We start from the raw sequence: 19,598 nt of genomic DNA, 5'->3' as shown, positions 1-19,598 counted from the left end.
TCAAAAGAGGCTCAAAACCAATGGGCCAGCCAACAGCAGACTGGAGCCTCTACAACTGAGAGTCGAAATGAACTTCCTCTTTTTAAGTTGATTATCATAGGTGTTTTGTCACAATGATAAAAACTAACACAATATTATATTAAATACATGAAAAAACCCACAAAATGGAGTTGGTAGATAATTAGTTGAATGTCTGCAAAATGTACAAATGTAAAATTATAGTATTTTGTCAAATGAAATCGATATGATTATGCCTCGGCTATAAAGTATACTTTAATGTCAGTTCTGGGCACATTTAAACCTATTTAAAATAAATAAATAAATAAATAAATAAATAAGGCTGGGAGTTCAGAGGTAGAATGCCCCGGGTTCAGTTTTAGTACTGCAATAAGTAAACGAGTAAGCAAATAAAGGTTTTCTTTATAGTTTGGTGGGTTTCTTGGGTTTCTTTGACACACTGCCTGGATTCCAGTTTATCAGAACGGGTGTTACCCATCTCGGTATAGTGAGACTGGGGAAGGTAAGATAGTATGTGTCTCACAATTGCCCATTGAATTGTCTTTCTGCTCGGATGGCAAAACACCTGAAATTCCACCCGTAGAATAATTTTGGGGGTGCCTACCGATGCTTATTATAAAATACAATTAATATTTATCATTATATGGGAGAGCTTTTTAAAATCTTTTCATTGGTGCACTGCAGCCATACATCTTAAGGGGTACGAGATGGTAGAGGCACACATGCCCATGTCGCTCACTTAGCCTTCTCCGGTTTCCTACCCTTCCTTCCAGCTCCCCTCCCTTCATGTTTGGCCTAGTGGTTGATATGTTTGTGAACGTACAGCATGTACATTGGGGGATTCTCCTCTTTCCCTCCCCTCCCCTCAGTCAGGTCACATTTGCTCATCTTGCTTTCTCCTTCTTTGTCTAGAGTTTCTCCTATGACCCACTCTCTTCCTAGATATTAGGAGAGCATCTGATTTCTTACTTCTTGTAACTGACTAATCTCACTTAGCACAATGTTCTTCAGTTCCATCCATTATGGGATGGGTTTTATGGATCTTTTTTGCATACCGTAGAGTTTTCCAAGGACTGGGTAGGCACAGAATATTAGAAAAACATTTGATGCTTTAATGTTTCCTCAGGGACGGCTGGCCAGAAACTTCCCAAAGATGCCGTTCCTCCATTCTCTCTTTCTAATTATTTTCTCAATCATGCTAAAATTTGTATTTCTTTACTCCACTCTTGGGCCCATAAATAAAAGATTTTTACTAAGAACCAATTTTCTTAAGGATTATTGACATAAAAAAATTCAAGATTCTCTTTTCTATGAATCTTTTCATTATTTACCTGTAATTCTTTTTTTTTTTTTGTGGTACTGGGGTATAATCCAGGGGCTTCCTACCTCTGGGCTATACTCCCAGACCCATTTTATATTTTATTTGGAAACAGGGTCTCACTAAGTTGCTGAGAGCCTCACTAAATAGCTGAGGCTGGCTTCGAACCTGTGCAATCCTCCTGTCTCAGCCTCCCAAGCGCGGGGATTACAAGCATGCGCCACTGCGCCCGGCTTACCTGTAATTCTAAGATTTGTTTTCACTTTCAGCAGAGGGAGGAAAGATGTGAGACGGAGCATGCTTATCTTCAGTCTTAGCATTTTCCCGCATATCCATTCTTGATTAATTACAGCTCCATGCTGCAGATGTCCAGCATAAACTGGACCATTTAATGTGTAATTATAGCTTTTAGATGAGGCCCAGATCTATTGATGTTATTTTCCATGGACTGCCACAGTTTTGTGCCTGAACAGAATTAAGTCCCCATCTTCTCATGTCATGGAGTATTATCTCGTGGAGGACAAGAAACAAATCGAAGGTAACTTGGGAAGAAAATGTTCTTGTAATAGCAAGGTGGTATTTCTGTGAACACTTCGGGTTTCTAAAAGGAATGAAATGGCCAAATGACACTTTTAATACCTGTAAACAACAACAACTCCATTTTATAGATGATGAAACTTTCTATGATAATAATTCATACTGTGACTAGAGGAATATGTTTTCCAGAAATGCACCATGGACTTAGTAACAAAATACTAATCATATGCTTCAACTTTTTTTTCACATAATAAGAACATTTATGTTTTAAACCTAAGAAAAACGTTTAGAGTGTTGAAGGTATGAATTGATAAAATGGAGACAAATCTAAAGTAAATCTTTTTGCTTTGTTTCAAACTTTATCATATCGGCAAAAGCCTAACAAGATGTGCTAGTGTTCCTGTAAGAGCAACTATTATTCAGAACAGCCTTGAGACTGTCTGGGTGGGTGGAATTTTTAGAGAAAACAGAAACTTTTATAATTTGAATGGTTAAACGTGACAATAACATTAGAATTTCAACATAGGCTTTGAAAAAAGTATCATTTATATCTCTCTAAATTATGCGTTTAATTTTGCAGTTAGCCACTTAATTTGACTATAGATTTTGATTCCTTGTCTCCTTGGATATATTTTACTTTCCTTTTTCTATTGTGTGTATGTGTGTGTGTGTGTGTGTGTGTGTGTGTGTGTGTGTGTGTGTGTGTTACTGGGGATTGAACCCAGAGGCATTCTACCTCTGAGCTACACCGCCTTCAACCCAGTTTAATTTTTAATTTAGAATGACATCACTAAGTTGTTGAGAGCCTTGCTACATTGCTGAAGCTGGCCTTGAACCTGCAATCCTATCTCAGTCTCTCAAGTATTGGGGTTACAGGTGTGTGCCATCATGTCTAGCGGGAGATATTTTTCCTATAGGATGATAAACTACTAACATAGTATATTAGAGCTGCCTTCCAAGTACAGGAATTCCTAGAGCTGTTTTATTGAGGTCTGAGTAAGTTCTAGAACAAATGTTGATCCTGCTGAACGGCACGCCTGGTATGTCAGCGGTGTAGGCTACAAGTCAGAATACAGACTTGTAAGCTTACTCTCATATGTATACACTGTGATTGTCCTTAGGCCAGTAAGGAACACACTATATACAGTGAGTGATATTACCTGTTTTGAAGGACCACTTTGAGAATTTGATGAAGTTGTGCTTGGGTTGGCACTTTGAAAAGTGCAAAGAAGTAAACAAATTTCAAACTCTATGTTTTTCTCCTGCTCTATTACCCAAAAGTATAAGATGTGACATAAAGTTGTGATATTTTGTTAGTACACACATCTTTACCTTGAAACACTTTTGAACTTGGATTCAAATGCATCAAGCATCCCTGATTTAAAAATCTATATTTGGGGAGTGCGGAGGTTACCACTAGTGAAAGGCCTCACACCTGATCTTACGTGGTATGTCATGGTCATGATGTGGGCACTCTAAAACTGCATGACATTGTTTTCAGGCTATGTACATAAGGTGTATGTGAAGCTAATGATTTCTGTGTTTAGACTTGGGTACCACCTCCAAAATCTCATCATGTATATGTGAGCATTCCAAAATCTGGAAAAACTCAAGTCCCAAACACTTCTGGTCCTAAGCATTTTCAGATATGGGATGCTCAACCTCCATATTCTGTCTGGATGGTCTAGTTCACTTCTGTTACTTCAAACAATGATTTTTAACAATAAATAGCATCATAGTTATTATTTATTGAGATACTGTATACATCTTATTTAACCACTCGCTTAAAATTCTGAGGTAGCCAGTGTCATGGACACTTTAAAAATGAAAGCAAAATAACTCATTCAAGAAAAGCAGAAAATCCAAGCACATCTATTTTCACCTTCACACCGGTCAGTGTATATTTATTATAATCTGCAGTGATTACCCATGTTACTCAAGTTTAACATGTTTAAATAAGAACTCATTATGGTTTTTTAGATCAGGCTCTTTCTTTTTGATTTAACTATAATTTATGTAATTTTATGAATACCTACTTAAGATCCCAAACCAGAAACCTACTACTAATTCCCATTTCTCCTATTTCCAACACACTGTGGCCATATAGTCATGAAATTGCCAATTTTATTATAAAAGTGAGTTTCCAAATCTTTCTGTTCACACAGACATATTTTTAGTCCAAATAATAAAAAGAAACAAAGTACGGGAACTAGTGGTCCATATGATGCCCTTGACCTTGTTCTCATGGTTCCTCTTACTCTCCACCCAAATCCAATGATCACATTGTGACCAGACTTATTTTTTTGAAATAATAACAATAAAAAAAATAATAAATATACTTATAACACTTCTTTGCTAAAATAAACTTTAAGAGTTTTCTGGCAAATATACATTAGATTCACAATTCCTTACTAAAGGTATAACGTAAAAAAAATCAAAAAGACATGATGTCCTTTATTAGCTTGCCTTATCCCATGTTCCTGGTCTTATTTCCTGTGCGTTTTGTATCTTATGCCTCACTTGCACTGAATTTTTCTAGAAATTATCCCGCATTCACTGTCTCCATGTTACATTTCTCGCTTTTACTTCAATAAACTTTCCCAACATTCCTTGCCTTAAAACGCATATTCTGCCAGGCATGGTGGCGCACGCTTGTAATCCCGTGCTTGGGAGGCGGAGACAGGAGGATCACGCTGGTTGGAAGCTAGCTCCGCTGGCTTAAGAGACCCTGTTTCCAAAAATTAAAAAGTATAAAATAGGTCTGGGAGTGTAGTCCAGAGGTAGAAGGGCTTCCAGGAACCCCAGTACCACCAAAAACAAAACAAAACAAAACAAACAAACAAAAAACAAACAAAAAAAACCACCACCACCACCACCAACAACAAAAACCTCATATTCCTTTTTAAGACTTAGATTATACTGTTTCTTTGTTAGGTCTTTCTTTAGTTATCTGTCTGCAGCATGTATGTTTTTGCTAGTAGATTAATCTCTCCTATAAGGTAAGAGTCAAGATTTACCTCCCCCAGTCCTGACAATTTGTAAAAAGCATTACAGATAAGAATGCTGAATACATTTCACTAAATAAATGATAGAATTAATTGTCTGCATCTTAATATATTAGAAATTCAAAAGGCAATCAAAACTATAGTTTGTTTTAATAGTGTTTGAGTATACTTGCATTCCATAATATTGTCTATATAGAAAACTTAAGAACATGTTATTTTCTTCTTTCTCATTCTGCTTCCTAAACTGTTCCCGTTATATTTTCACCAGCTATAAAGGAGGAACGTTAAGAATTTTCTACTTAATAGTTAAAATAATAAACAACTTACTTAGGATGAAAACGTTTTAGAAAAATGTAGCACGCAAACTAACAATGAAAAAAAAGGACAGATAATCAAAAAGTCCTGTTTTATTTTGAGCCTATCATCAGAGAGCTAAGACTGCAAACTAAAGCAATTGAATGAAATTCTTAGTTGTGTTCCAAAGCAAAAAGAGAAGAGAAAAAGTGTCTCACCTTGACAATACAGGAGAGAGAGAGTCACCACACAAACAGGAAGAGAAGATTGGGCGATAGACTTTTAACACAACGGGGTGAAGCGGACATTGCCTAGCTCCAGTAAAATTGATGACAACTATGAAAAGCCACAGTTATATAAAACCTCTGGAAATGGTCTCAGTGGCAAAGAGCAAATGAATGAATATCTATTCAAGGGCATCTATAAAAGTTCAGTAATGAGGGCAAGATGTCTGTGTTACTGGAGCCAACACCGGTCTCTCTGCCTGGCCCAGATCAGTGAGACAGAGACTAGTAATGCTGTTGTCTCCAAACACACAAAGGTCTCTTTGCTTCCAGCTTCAAGATGGAGGTTTGCCTCCTGTGAGCAGAGCACCAGCGTTTCCCATTCCTGTGCCCAAATGCCTGTGGTTGAAGCAACGTCATGGCTTAGTACAACTGCAGGAGACAAGTTCCCTTCTGCCCAGCTTCTACCCACCAGGACAAAGACTCTGCCATGGCTACAGAAATACTTGGGCTCTGCTCACTCATGGCTCCGTCCCTGTGCCGTCCCTGTGCTCTGTCCATCAAATCGCTACTGTCTCCACTCCTAACCTTAGAACCTTAGCTCAGAGATCTCCATGGAGAGAAGGCAGGATAAAAATCAGATAATGCCTAATTTCTTCCTACTCTGACACAGAGTAAGCATTCTAAGCCTAAAGACTGTCAAGAATAGTAGAAGTTATGGGGAGAGGCATGAGGGAGGAGATTCAAGACACCAAATAGTCTCATAAAGCCACAGTAATCTGAAAATTAATTTAATAAGCCTCACCTACCAAACATTATGGCTTAGCAACCAGCATCGCTAAGTATTGGCTGTTTCCCCTCATTATCACGTGGCAGAGGGGCGGCTGTGGTCCCCTGATGCTGTCTGGCAACTTGAGAGAGGTTCATACTGCATATCCCTATCTCAGGAAGAGGTCCAGATTCAAAATTTGAAGCATAGTTTCTGGTGAGTTTTGGGGACCACTCGGCTCAAATGTAAGTCAGCTAATCTGAAGGACAAAACCAGGAAATAATAAAACTAGTTTAGTTTTTTTTTTTTTTTTTTTCAAATGACTTCGATTTAATCATAGGAAGCTAACTAAATGGAAAGCTTACACTCGAGAAGAATTACTGTCAGTGCTTTTTGCAAACTGAGCTGGGACAGAAAGGGCCTGGGGGCGCTCCCTCAATCTGATCCCTTTCAAACAAAGACATCCACAGTGCTCCTGGCACTCTGGCTCAGGAAAGGGGAGCCTGCTGGCTCTGTGCCTTCAAGTCGCCTCGCAGCCCTCACTCCTGGCCAGCATCAGGAGCCCCGCCTTGCCGGCTCTGGTCATCGCCCTTCTTTTTATGGCCTGAGACGAGATCTTCGATCCGCAGCAGCAGGATTGCAGTCTCCACTGCTGTCTTGTATGTCTGCAGCTTCACAGCCAACGGCTCCCAAATGCCCAGCTCCTTCATGTCCACCAAGGCGCCCGTCTCACCATTTACACCCCAGGTCTCACAGTTCTCCTGGGTGTGCTTGGCCCGAAGGGAGGTAAGTAGACGGATGGTGCTGGCCCCGCAGTTCTGGATCAGGGTGCGAGGGATGACCTCCAGAGCCTGGGCCACAGCCCTGTATGGCCACTGCTCCACACCAGTCATGGCCTTGGACTTCTCTGTCAAGGCGTGGGCCACAGCCATCTCGGAGGCCCCGCCCCCCGGCACCAGCTGAGGGTCCAGCAGCACGTTGAGGCACACTTGCATGGCGTCCTGGAGGTTGCGCTCCACTTCCGAGGGAATCTCCTTGCTGGCTCCCCTGAGGAGAATGGTGCAGGCCTTGGGGTCTCTGCACTCAGTAATGAATGTGAAGTACTCGTCTCCGATTTTCTTAATTTCCAAGAGACCTGCACCCGTCCCAACATCATCTTCTCTCAGTTCTTCTGGCCGGCTCACTATCCGGGCCCCACAGGCTCTAGCAATGCGATTATTATCTGTCTTTCGGACTCTGCAGATGGCTGTGATATTGGCCCGCATGAGGCAGTGCTGAGCTAAGTCTGAGATGCCCTTTTCTGTGATGACCACATCAGGCTTCAGCTGGATGATGTCCTCACAGAGCTGCTGGATGTACTCTTCCTCCATCTGAAGGATTCGGGTGAAGTCTTCTTCTCGTGTGATCTCAATGTCAGTCTGGCTTTCCCCTTTCTTATATTCCAGAGAAGAATCCAGAAGCACGATGCGAGGGTTCTCGATCAGGCGCCGCATTCGTGGGTGGGTCACGTCCTTGTTAATCATGACTCCACGTAAGACACACGAGTCCTCAATTATGCCCCCAGGAATCTTTTCCACCTTTGCATATTTCTTGATGTCAATCTCCTTCCGGCCATTCTCCTCAAACTGTACAGTCTTGACGGCATCTAGCGCGATGTTGCAAGCTAGCGAGGACCACCGACCAATTGCTTTGGTAGTGATGGAGCTGTTGATGATGTTTAGCATCATCTCCCGGTTGCTGACGTCAACAGGGGTGCTGATTTTCTTTAGCATGTTGACCATGTCATCCAATGGTGTGTGTGTGACAGCTGGAAACGATCAAAGATGCAGAAAGTTCTACTAGTACCAGAATGATTTTGGGAAAAGTCAAGTGTTACCACCTGAGAAAAAACATCGGAGACTAACACGGGCTAGGAAAATAATTTCACTAAAATAATCCAGATACCAGATAAATACAAACACAACAACTCTACCTCAGGGATAAGAATAACAAGGAGAAGCGACAAAGCTTTAGAGATATACAGGACACCATTAAGCATGTTGGCATATATAAAATAGGAGTATCAGAGTAAGAGAGAAGAAAAAGAAAAATTATGCAAAAAATAATGGCTGACTACATCTTAGTATTATTGAAAAATGATATTTATATATCTATAAAGTTTAATAGACACCGCCTAGGATAAACTCAAAAGGCACTAGATATACTATGGTAAAATGCTGAAAGCTGAAGACAAGGAAAATCTTGAAAGTAACAAGGGAAAAAGTATTCACTATTTAAAAGGGAACCCCAAGATGATTAACAGAAAACTTCTTAGAAAAAACAGTAAGGTCAGAAGGCAGTGGGGTAATATAACCAAAGTGCTCAAAAAGAAAATAACTGTCAGCCAAAAATCCTATATCCCGAAAAACTCAAGAAATCTATATCCAGAAGAGCTATCTTTTAGAAGTAAGATATAAATAAAGTCTTTCTTCCCAGGTAAATAAAAATGAAGAGAATGTGTTGCTGATATAACTAATTTAAAACAAAGTAAAATCTTTAAGCTGAAAACCAGTGATCCTAGATGGTAATTTTAATAAAACTAACATAAATAGCAATCCCAGAAAGGTAATGATGCGATTATAAAAGACAGTAAGAATAACTGTTTTTCTCCTTTGTCAACTGATTTAGAAAGCAATTATGTAAACATATATGTGTGCAACATAATGTATTATTGAACATATACAATATACAGGCATAATATACATTGAATCTACTTTCCAATGATAGCACAAAGTAAGCTGGTAGAAGCAAAATGGTTGGCTAAGGAAATGACAACAGATTATGAAGTAATAATAGAGCAATGTATTGTTGAGTTGATAATATTGCCAGATATATAAAAACAGTACCCCTTAGAGGGTAAAAGGGACATAGATATTTAGGGATGCTAAATACCAGAGACTAGTCACTCAAAAAACCATCTGTAAAAACAAAATTAATTGAGAGTTGCTTTGGACTGGGATGGGAGCTTGAGGGTATTAAACAAACACAGGGGTGGTCCACTTTTGAGCTCTGAGATACAGTTCCCACCCTATTTTATTTTTTTATTTTGAGACAAGGTATCATTAATTTTCTAGGACTGACCTCTGAGCTACATCCCCATCTATATATTAAACAGGATCTTGCCAAGTTACCACCTGTTGCTAGCTTTGAACGTGCAATCCTCCTGTCTCAGCCTCGCAAGTACTGGAATGACAGGCATTGACCACTGCACACAGCTGGCCTTTCTTTCTGAGAAGTGATGAAAACGCCTTAAAAGTGATTAGAGATGGTCACATACATCTGTGAATATATTGAAAACTATTGAACTGTACCTATTAAATGAATTAATATGGTCTGTGAAATTATATATTAATAAATTTGTTACGAAAAAAATCAGGTACAATTTTGTAATGTTTAAAAAGTCAGGCATTAGCTAAAATGTCAATGAGTAGTACCTGGAAGCTTCTGGCAAAGGGTGAGTTTAAAATCACTCAGAAACTCCCCAAGGCCTCCAGCCAGGAAGACCGGAGACAAAGAGGGAAACTGGAAATGTCTCCTTCGTGGTGACAGAGTTGACTGGCTGCTGCTGGAGAAAAGGTTTGGGCACCACATATTTCATGGACTCTCCTCTCCTGCAGACTTAAACCCTTTAGTCACTGGCGAAGGAGCAGCCATCCTTCTCACCTGATCATATACCTAGAGCTCAGCTAAAAACCCCGATCTTCTGGAAAAGGACAGAAACAAAACCCACCTGCATGTAGAGGAAGACGCAGTAATGCTCTTGTCTTTGAGGAAAAGGCAAAGATACTTTGCTGCTGTCGAAGAGAGAAGGATGAGGGAAGACAGAAACAGGAGACTCCCCCTTTAGCTCAGACATTCAGGCATCACTGAACAGGAGAGTAAATATGGACATCAAAAAGAAACTTCTGGAATCTTAGTCCCCATTTAAAGCACAAGATAACAACTGACTCCTGGAGGTATTTAATAAAAGTCTGTGTGCTTACCTGAAGGTCATGAGAACAGCAACAAAATCAAACTTCTGATTAAAAAACGAAAACTGGGACAGAATATGGAAGCTTCCCTGTGGCCAATGTGTTCTTCAGGACACAGGCATAGAATCATAGGAACGGACCTAAAATCATCCCAAGAGCCTGGCAGAGCCAAAGGTCTGAGATGAACGAGCAGAGCCTGAGAAACAAGAGCAGGGCTTCATGGAGCCAGATTAAAAAGGAAAGATCTATCAACCATGGCAGGCAGAGGAGAAGAATGGAGAGACGGGAAACTCCCCAGCTGCAAAGAATCCACATAATCCACCTGGACAGCTGACTGAGTGGGGAACATTCTAGCAAATTCTCAGCTACCCCAGGATCCTTAAGTTCATTCATTCCCAGCAGATTGGGAAGGCTGCTGCTTAGCGTGTGCCTGCTATCTCTGTTAGTCCCCTAGCTACTGAAGGAGGCAGGCACCTTCAGAGACTAACTCCTGCACCGACGGGAGAGAACGCTTCTGCCCCTTTAAAGGACTTCAAATGTGTTCGTTTAGTTCCAGCTAAAACTTTGGAGAAAGTTAGAAAGAACCGGACCAGGCCACCACATCACGATGACTCATTCTTTTAGGTGACCTGGAATTAACTTGGCTTATATAATACTGAGCCTGCCCACAAGCATTCCAGTCTGTCGTCTTAATTTTTTGAACATGTGATCTGTGATCTTAATCTGAACAGGCTCAGAAATGTTACACCTTAAACCGAGCACACCCAGGAATATGCCAGAGCTCCTACGTGTGCGTTGCTCGATGAACATGTGTAGACTCCCCAAGTCAAGTCCCCTTGCTTCTCTTGTTCCCAGAAAGCATTTCTGTGCAAGTGTCCCAGGTCTCCTTGCTGTGAGTAATCCTTCTTTCTCCATTATTTTATCCTCCAGTCCATTATTTTTTTGGTTAGCATTCCTATCACTTTGACCCAAACTACCTAATGACCATGGCTTAGAGGAAGATGGATTTGCTCATGGTCCTGAAGATTTTAGTCCACGTTACTAGGACTTACAAGCAAAAACCAACTGGGATGCAGGTCCTCAGGGCATAGTGACCGGGAGCAGAGAGGAGGATAGAGCTCGTTATCAGCTCATGGTGGCAGACGGCCAACAGATGGTCTGGGAAACACTGTCCCCATCCACCAGCCCCAGGGACTCTTCTCTAGCAACCAAATTATCCACAGAATGGTGCTGTCTTCAACCCATGAGATCTAAGGATGTTTTAAATCCAAACTATGCCAGTGTAGTTTGTATTGGCTTCACGCTCACGGAGAAAGGGCCCTATTACATTCAGTTACTAATCTACTTACCTTGTAGCCTTTTTTTGTAAAACCTGGTGCCAAAGTATTGGCTTCTCTTTGTGTTGGGCAAGTCCTTGTTTGTTATCTATACTTTAACAGCACACCGTAACATCACAACAAAAGATGAGATACATCCATTTTTAGGCATAAGTGTTATTTACCTCAGTTCCTGCTATTCCGCATATGATATCTAGCATTCATTGCAAAACTATCAGAAAGACAAAAAAGCAAGAAAAGGCTGCCTATGATAAAGAGATAAATTAATGATAGGATCCAATTTCTAAATGACTCAGATGTTGAAATACTTTGACAGAAAAATTCAAATATCTGTAATTTATAATGATCTTGTGGAAAAAATGAACAGCACGTGCGCACATTTCAGCGAGCAGGAATAAAACATTTTTAAAAGGTCAAATGAGGGCTGAGCCGGGTGGCATGCTGCTGTAACCCCAGTGATTTGGAGGCTGATTTAGAAGGATCATAAGTTTGAGGCCAGTTTGAGTAACTTAGCAATACCTTGTTTCAAAATTAAAAATACGACCAGGCATAGTAGCCCATGCCTGTGATCCTCATACTGGGGAGGCAGAGGCAGGAAGATCAGAGGTTCGAGGACAGCCTTAAAAATAGTAAGACTCTCATCAACCTAGAGTGACCCTGTTTAAAAAAAAAAAAGAAATGAAATGGGGCCGTGGGTACAAGTACTACACACAAAAATACAAATGAATAAAAAACAAAACAAAATAAAAAAACGTATAGAACACCCTCGGCTCAATCCCCAGCAATATTCATTCATTCATTCTCTCTCTCTCTCTCCCTCCTCTCTCTCTCCCTCTCTCTCTCTCTCTCTCTTTCTCAGAATGTAGAAGATTTTTCCAAGCCAAAAGAAATGTCTAAGGGGTGCATTGCCTCCAGGCTAGTGCTTGTTAAGGAAGCTCAGTAGACAGAATATGGTATGAGGCTGAAATTGGAAACTGTCCTAAGGAAGAGTGTGCTGGGAAGATGAAAACACTGGTGAAACCTAATAGATTTTTTTCCACCTTTTTAATTGCTTTAAAGGACAGTGAAGAAATGCTCTGTGAACTTTGACATATGTAGATTGATGCAGTATTACCAAACCAGCATAGAAGATAAGAAGAAGGAAATAGAAGAATACCACTCTAAGATCCTTACAGTAGACATGAAATGATATTTGAAAGATGACTGTGATAAGTTAATGATATCTGTCTTAAACTCCATAGCAATTACTTAATAATATAATATTTCCCTATATTAGAATACAAAATATTTAAGGGAAAGTCACCATAATTTATAAAAACATTAATTAGTGATAATCTGATTATCTCAAAATATTTGGTATAAATCAAGAATACAAATATGTTTTATCTAATCTTCAATGCTAAAATCAACAAACTTATCTTTATTCATGTTGTAGGTTCTTTAAAAATTGCAATCTAAAATAACTAAGATTAATATAGTCAAGTATTGTGTGAAAAAGGTGAACCATATTTTATTCTGCTATGTAAACTCTCAGCACTATGAAACATAATAGTGGAAGTTCAGGAGTATTTTGTAAACAGAAAGCAGTAAGATGAATCACTGCACTTCCACTCCTTACCATGGTTGGGAAATAATAAACTTGCATTATAAAATCACTTTTCAGAGCACTATGTCTCAAAATATACAACTAAAAATCTATAAACATCAGGAACAGCTCCAGGCAACAAAAGGAACTTTATATGTAGAGCCTTTAATGAGAGGATAGAACATTGTTTCCTTATTTCCAATGGTCTTTTTATTAATGTTTTGATCTAAAAGACAGAGGAAAATAGAATATTTGGGGTTTTTTTAGTTGCTATCAAAACCTTTTAGTGCCGATAAAATCCAAAAGTCGGGCTTTCGCTTCTAATACCAGTTTTGCTATTTTTTCAATGATTGCTGTGGAGATTCATAGATCACACCAAATGCCAGCGCATGCTTGCAGTGACTGGTGTGCATCCGGCCTCGTCTTTGCCTGGGTGGTGGTTCGTGCCCTTCAGAGGGATGAGCAAGGAGCAGGCTGCTATTGTGAAACCTCTCTCCATCCCCCTCTCTTTCTTTTTAGCTCTGTCTGAGATGCTACAGCAGATCAAAGCTCCTCAGAAGCAGGGAGGACCTGCTCATTGTTTTTGGAGTCAGGTGTGATAGTGAGGAAGAACGGGATGTTTGGGGACAGTTACAGTGGTATCTATTATGCATCCATCATAGAAAGAATTCTGCAGAAATGTTTTGTGCCTATTGAGGAGGCTTTTTCTGGAACATCAGATAGAAATAATCATTTGAAGTCAGGCTTTCATAAGGAATGTGCCGGTATTGGAAAATGGCTTCAAATTGTATTTGAAAATAGCTTTGGTATTAATTGCCAAAATATAGAAAGTAGTCAGAGCTTGGTGTTGTGCAGGCACTCAAGCAGGGAAGGAACCCTGCAGAGTTCCTGGCAAGAACACATAGAGGTAGCCCAGGGCCTTTGCATTTTAAAGACAAGTTTACATAGTAAATAACTTCTGGAAGACAGGGTAGGATGTGAGAGGATGGTACAAACCTTAAAGAGATTTCTGACTTTGATAACCAAATAACACATTTTAGGGTCTTAAAGATTTGAGCTTACACCTACGGGAAGAAGACTTTTGGTTAGACAGAATGTAGGATAGTGAATCCCCATATCCAAAGGCTTGCCCTGAAAATAGAGAGGATCGAGTCAGGTCAGAAAGACAATTGATTTAGCAAAGATGCAAGATAAAATTCTTTATAAAATCTGTTCTATATCCAAAAACTTCAGTAACTTATTTTTAAATTACTCCACTGCACACCTCTGATGTAAGCGCTTTAATTTCTATCCTATGTTTCTGCCTTTATATAATAAAATTGCTTAAGCTTACAGCAGAAGAGTTCGGGCTATCCTTTTCTAAAACAGCTAAGAACAAGAACCCGCAGCTACATGGCACACCGGTACAGTTTTGCTGTGCCATCATACCTGGGGAGAAAGCCTGTCTCTGAGAAGTATATTTTCAATGTAGTAGGTGGGTCTACGGTTAGTATAAGAGACACTAAATGAGAAATTTGATTTCATAAAGTTACTTTTAATTACTATGACAATCCAAGCTAATCAAGTATCGAAATGTACAATCCCCCTGAAATGGCAGTCCCCTGAGTCACATCTTGTCCAGTTTAATTGTTTGCAGCTGGCAAGCAGCTTAAAGTGTAGAGAAATTCAGATGCTTCAGAGAACTACAAGTAGGCATCTGCCAAAGAGATCTCCATGAAGGGGAAAGCATTTCTAATGCTCCTGAAAAGCAATGAGGCACATTTCCAGAAACTTCTTAAGGCACAAAAGCACTTGGCAAGCTGCGTGTGGCGGTGCACCTTTGTAATCCCAGTACTTGGGAGGCTGAGTCAGGAGGATCATAGTTTTACCAGCAGCCTAAGCAACTTAGTGAGATCCTCTACAATTTAATGAGACCTGGTTTCAAAACACAAAATTAAATATTTAAGAGGTAGAATGTTCCAGTTTTCATCCCCAGTACCCACCCCCTACACACACACAGGAAAAAAAATGGCATTTCCATAATTTTCTTATTTCTATACTTAGGAAACAGGCTATTCTGTATAATTTTCTTCTATAAATATTTCTTAGTTATTTAGTTGCTGGAGATAGAATTCAGGGCCTCTCGAATGCTAGGCACTACCATGGAGTTACATCCCTAGTCATTTCGTTTTATTTTGAGTCAGGGCCGGGTCAAGTTGCCAGTCTATCCTTGAACTTATCTTTTGGCCTCAACTTCCTAAGTAGCTAAAATTACAGACGTTCACTACTGTTCCCAGTAACATGTATAATTTTAAATGAAAATGTTAAATATTTTATTCTATTTAATCACATAATACTATATCTCTGACTGTGATATACTTCATCAGGTGCCCTTCAAAAAGGGAAATTCCAAGATCTTTTCCTAATAAATTTCCAAGGAAATTCATTTTGTAGGAAGATGAACAAATTTATTAAAAACAATGAGATTTTTATAGCAAATTAGGCACTAAAATAACCTCATATTTTCTAATAGGCATATTTTTAATTTTTTATTATTTATTTATTTATTTATTTATTTATTTATTTTTGGTGGCACTGGGGTTCCTGGAAGCCCTTCTACCTCCGGGCTACACTCCCAGACCTATTTTATACTTTTTTAATTTTTGGAAACAGGGTCTCTTAAAGCCAGTGTTGCTGGCTTCGAACCTGCACGATCCTCCTGTCTCCGCTTCCCAAGCGCGGGGATTACAAGCGTGCGCCACCACGCCTGACTAATAGGCATATTTTTAAAAAATAAAATCAAGGTCCAATGAGCACGTTTAGGCAGACTACTAGCACTGAGCCAAAAATGAGCAAAAGATATGAATGCCACCCATGTAACCCTGTCTACAGAATACCTAGATGACTGTTTAGTCTTACTCTGCACAAGAGCAGACTTACTGGCATAGAAGCAACATGTTTTAAGAATAAACGGTTCCACCTCTTTTTAGGCAAAGTGAATTGGGATGAAGAAAATCAGTGAAGCTATTTCCATGCTGAGAGGGGTCGAAGTGGGGCCCCGGCCTTGAGGGTGTGTGGAAGTCACTTGTGGGGGTTAGATCAGCCAATGTTTGAGGTGTGCAAGGCTTCCCAAGGAGCTCCGGCAGATGTTTACCTGGGATATTTTATGGAGCATCATCTGGAGCTTGATGGCTTCAACTCTTGAAAACAAACGTAGCCACACAATTTAGTAACTTGCCTAAAATGCTTTAAACATTAAAATTGAGTTGGGGGTTGCAAAGGAGGCAAGACCAAGCCAAATTATTGTGTGAGACCAGGCCTCTTTAATCCACTGACACCTTTGGGCGGGGTCAGACAACTGTGGGGAAAGGGACCGATGGCCAGTCAGGGAGTCCTGACCAGCAGAGTCACGCTTCAGAGAGGAAATGAGGGTATTTATGTGGCTGGGAGTCTTGGGATGGGGCCAGCAGTGTGGGAATGCCAGTCCTCTTCTGACGTCTCTAGTCTCGTGACCTCTGGAGCCCCCCAACCTCAGGAGTCTCACCACTCCTGGCTTCCAGGGTTCTGCCTCCTGTCTTGGGAGTTTGGGAGGGGCCCAAACTGCCATCCCGGCCTTTTGGACACAACCGAGTCAATAACTACTTCCTGCCATCAAAGGGGATGTCATTATAGGGGCCCCTTGGCCAGAAGAGGTTGGGTTATTTAGAAGTGACAGGTGGAAGTATGGCTGCAGCAGGAGTTGATGGAGGTTACGCTGGACAGCTTGGTAATACATGTTTGAATGAACTTTAGCAGAAAAGGGGCTAGGGTGTCTGGCACCCAGAGAGGGAGAGCACTGCGCTGGTCCCACCTTGTGACCCATCCAACGTTTTATGGAGGGAGGAAAATAGGTCACTTACATGGTGAATTTCCAGAAATAAACAGGTGGGCCTTCCCTGATGATTGTGGTTAATAAAAGTAGACTTAAAAAGCTGGGTGTGGTGGCACATGCTTGTAATCCCTGCGCTTGGGAGGCTGAAACAGGAGGATCGTGCAGGTTCGAAGCCAGCCTCAGCTGGCTTAAGAGACCCTGTTTCCAAATAAAATATAAAATAGGTCTGGGAGTGTAGCCCGGAGGTAGAAGGCCCCTGGGTTCCATCCCCAGTACCACCAAAAAAAAAAAAAAAGATTAAAAAATAGGGTTGGGGTGTAGCTCAGAGGTACAAGGTCAAAGGTGGAGCTTCCAAGAAATGCCAAGGGCCTGTGCCACCTGTTAAGTAACGTTAGAAATAAAAGATGGTCCATTATCAGACTGTAAGGAATTGGAGAGTCCAAACTGAGGGATGATGTCCGAGCATAGAGCACTGGCCACAGTGCTGGCTGTCTCGACTGAAGAAGAAAAACTGGGACCTGAAAAGACAACCAAAAAGGAGATTGGCTTACCCGCTACCTTGAGAGTTACCCTGGGCTCAGCAGGGGGATCAAGTTTGATGAGGCCAGGAGCTGTCAGTCTTGGCCAGGCTGAGTCGGGCCAGCAGCAGGACGTGGTCTGGAAGGGTGGTCCCCTGTGTTGATGTACCTGGGGCTCATCACTTTTCCAAGGGCAGCGTGCCAGTGGCCCTCCTGGCTGCACACTGGACATGGTTTGTTTGGTGAGTGTGACCTTGCCACACTTGAAGCAGGCTCCTGGATGTAGTGGTCATTGCTGTCCTTCACCCCCGGTGGCGCTCGTCATCCAGAAGGCTGAGCCGCCACGGGGTTGCAGATATGCCTTTTGGCAGAGTCTGATTGTAGGCTCTGTTTCAGCCTGTTCCTCTTGGAAATTAAAAACTTTAAAAGCCATGTTCACCAAATTTTGAATAGGGGCCTGAGGGCCCCTTAAGGGAGTGTGGGGGGTGTTGGTTAGGGTGAGAGGCTGTCAGATGGGGCTCCGATGGTAGGTTGAGATCAGAGAGGAAGGAGCAGATGCGAGGAACCAAGGTGAAATCAGAAAATGGTGCCTGTAACCTGGCAAGGTCACTAGATGGTGACTGTGCACCATCACCAGATGGCGACTGTGTAACGTCACAAGATGGCAACTGTGACCTAGCAGAGTTAGAACGTTGGCAGCTGATGGAAAAATGGTAGCTGACAGGAAAATGGCGGCTGACGGGGGAAGAGGGGTCGGAGGTACAAGAACGCAGGAAAAAGAAGGCCTGGACTTAAAGGACTTCTGGCCATTTACCAGACCACTTACAAAAGTTGCTGAGGTCACTCAGATTATTAAAGTCCAAAGTTTCATTTTTGGGCCGCCATGACCCATTATTTTGGAATTTTGCCTTCCCATGTCTGGTCCATGGGTGAGAAGGAAGAACAGGAAACAGGCGTTCCTATTTTTCCTGATCAATCATCCAGGAACAGGGCAAAGAGAGCAGAGCGAGAGGGGTGTCTCCACTCCCTTCTCAAGGCCAGAGGACAACCTGGTTGTCTGGAGGCAACTCTGATGTGGCCCTGTGTTTGGAAAAACAGAGAAGCCAGAAGCAAGAAGCTGGAGGACCTGCTGACCAGAGGAAGGGAAGGGAACTTACCTTGTCTGAAAGCAAAAGTGGTCGGTCCAATTAAGGGTCAGAGTCCAGTTTCCTGGGAGTAAAGAGGAGGACTCCTGAGGGGAGTCACAGCAGCTCAGGAAGGGGTAAAAACAAAAAAAGAGAAAAAAACAAAAATAAATAAATCCTCTCAGGTTCAGTGGGTTTTGGCACCAGATGTAATGTTGATATTGAGTTGGGGGTCACAGAGGAGGCAAAAATAAGCCAAGCTATTGTATGAGACCAGGCCTCTTTAATCAACTGGCACCTTTGGGTGAGATCTGCGGACCGTGGGGAAAGGGTCTATGGCCCGTCAGCAGAGTCACAGTCAATTTAATTGAGGCACCTTTACTATGACCGTGCCATCTTGGAAAGCCACCTCACCATACCTGGCCCCCAGGTAAGCCAAGTGGCTTGGTGGCCCTAGCCAGGTGAGGTGGTACGTGCTTGTAATCCCAGTACTTGGGAGGTAGGGACAAGAGTATTGCAGGCTTGAGGTCAGTCTCAGCAACTCAGAGGTCAAAAGTTTAGGTCACCCTCTATGTGCCTGTGCTTTTTTTTGGGGGTTTAGGGACACAGAAAGGGCCCATTGAGTCAGTCTAGAGCTAGAGCTTTCCCCTAGATGGAAAAAGTACTGAGGAACTTAAGAAAACACTTAGGACCACCTTCTCACAAGAACTATTTTCTTTCTGTTTTGTTTTGTGATGCTAGAGATTAAACCTAGAGGCATTCTACCTCTGAGCTACACCCCCAGCCCTACTTTTTATTTTTATTTTTAAATTTAAAACAGGTCCTCATTAAATTTCAGAGGGTCCTGCTAAGTGGCTGAGGCTGGTTGTGAATCTGTAATCCTCCTGTTTCGGACTAAGGTCACAATTTGACATGGACACCAATCATTCAATCATTTGCTCTTTCATTTCACCAATTTCTATGTCATTTCTCTCTATACCATTCTTACGAGACCTGCTTTGTACCTATA

The 19,598-nt window shown here is 41.4% G+C and overlaps 1 protein-coding gene across 1 annotated transcript; it reads right to left on the bottom strand.

Annotated features, from left to right (window-relative positions):
- Positions 1–6,704: 6,704 nt before the first annotated feature.
- On the bottom strand, positions 6,705–17,697 carry LOC308277726 (T-complex protein 1 subunit gamma-like; the record flags this gene model as incomplete). Its single annotated transcript, XM_080717081.1, has 4 exons — positions 6,705–7,972; positions 9,639–9,769; positions 10,188–10,240; positions 17,518–17,697. The coding sequence occupies 4 exons, from the start codon at positions 17,695–17,697 to the stop codon at positions 6,705–6,707; spliced, it is 1,632 nt and encodes a 543-aa protein (XP_080573207.1).
- Between the last annotated feature and the right edge of the window lie 1,901 nt (positions 17,698–19,598).

The sequence above is a fragment of the Muscardinus avellanarius genome (genome assembly GCF_963383645.1).
Source record: "Muscardinus avellanarius genome assembly, chromosome: 20".
Lineage (NCBI taxonomy): Eukaryota > Metazoa > Chordata > Mammalia > Rodentia > Gliridae > Muscardinus > Muscardinus avellanarius.
This window is presented reverse-complemented; position numbering and strand designations above follow the sequence as displayed.